The 1,364-nt window shown below is 42.4% G+C and overlaps 1 protein-coding gene across 1 annotated transcript in view; it reads left to right on the top strand.

Annotated features, from left to right (window-relative positions):
• Nucleotides 1-94: 94 nt before the first annotated feature.
• Nucleotides 95-1,364, top strand: part of LOC103581138 (tripartite motif-containing protein 5-like) — a gene marked incomplete at its 3' end in the record, with an annotated part of 12,716 nt that continues 11,446 nt past the window's right edge. The window contains 1 exon segment of the mRNA XM_008563041.1: nt 95-177. Coding sequence (XP_008561263.1) covers nt 95-177 — 83 coding nt within the window.

A 1,364-nucleotide genomic window follows, 5' to 3' on the forward strand; every position in this document is an offset into this window, starting at 1 on the left:
GTAATAATGAATATGCTAATAAAAATAATAAAAGCTACCATGTGATCACAGTTGCCCATCGTGAACTGGATATTATCTGACCAGTAAAGCAATAATGTTGGACGTGTACAGCAGCATTCCATCATCAAATAACAGTGGAGTATATATGATGGGCCCCAGTAGACCCCAAAGGCACAAGTAAGTTACATGAAGAAGTGGCCCAAATGCCCATGGTCTCCATATGGCAATACAATCTTCACCAACTCAGCCTACACCTATGGCTTCATGGAAAGTTCCCTACAATCAGTCAACAGAGGATGAAAAAAATAAGGCCTCATTTATAAATCGTATTGTTTGATATGAAGAAAAGTAGTCAGCTGTAGCACTATAGCCCCTCTCTGAGACATCCCTGAAGTACATTTGTGAAGTAAAATTGTCCCAGTGAGTAGAATTTCCAACCATACACATGTTTTTTCATCTTGCTTGAAAAAAGAAATAGCCTGATGTGTGATTATATACTAATTCATGGGTTATGACCAATGGTTTGCTTGGATGGTCAAGGAGTTGGAAGGAACATGATTGAATATTTGATGACAAGAAAGTCTTGGAAAGAGATATGTGGACAGACCACTCTGAATGGGTGATAATGTGTAGATATTTGCATCTCATATAAATACTCACTACAGAGTGCCCTCAGAAAAGGATTATTTCAATTATCAAGTGGATAGGATGACCTGTTCCATGGATATCAGTAAGTCTCTTCCCCCAGCCACCCCTAGCATTGCCCAATGGGATGATGAACAAAGTGGCTTGGGTGGTAGGGATAGAGGTTATGCATGGGCTCCACAACATGGACTTCCACTCACCAAGGCTGACCTGGCTACAGCCATTGCTGAGTGCCCAACCTGCCTGCAGCGGAGACCATTGCTGAGTCCCCTCTCCATCACCACTCCAGGGAGTGATCAGCCAATTAGCTACCTGCTCCCAGGTTGATTACATTGAACAGCTTCCCTCATGGAAGAGGCAGCATTTTGTTCTCTCTGGAGTAGACACTCTGGATAGAAATTTGCCTTTCCTACAGGCAATGCCTCTGCTTGAGCTACCATGCTTGAAATTAGAAAACCACTTATTCACTGTCATGAAATTCCATATAGCATCACTTCTGATCAAGGATCTTACTTCACAGAAATTGAAGTGTGGCAATGGGCCCATGCTTATTGAATCCATTTGATGTACCATGTTCCCATCATCTTGATTAGTGGGCTTGATAGAAACCTGGAAAAGTCCTTACAAGATGAAGACACAGTGCCAGCTAGGTAGTAATACCTTGCCGCGTTGGGGGAAGATTCTCCAGAAGGCTATACATGCTCTGAATCAGCTTTAAT

The sequence above is a fragment of the Galeopterus variegatus genome, unplaced genomic scaffold, assembly GCF_000696425.1.
Source record: "Galeopterus variegatus unplaced genomic scaffold, G_variegatus-3.0.2 Scaffold12425, whole genome shotgun sequence".
Classification (NCBI taxonomy): Eukaryota; Metazoa; Chordata; class Mammalia; order Dermoptera; family Cynocephalidae; genus Galeopterus; species Galeopterus variegatus.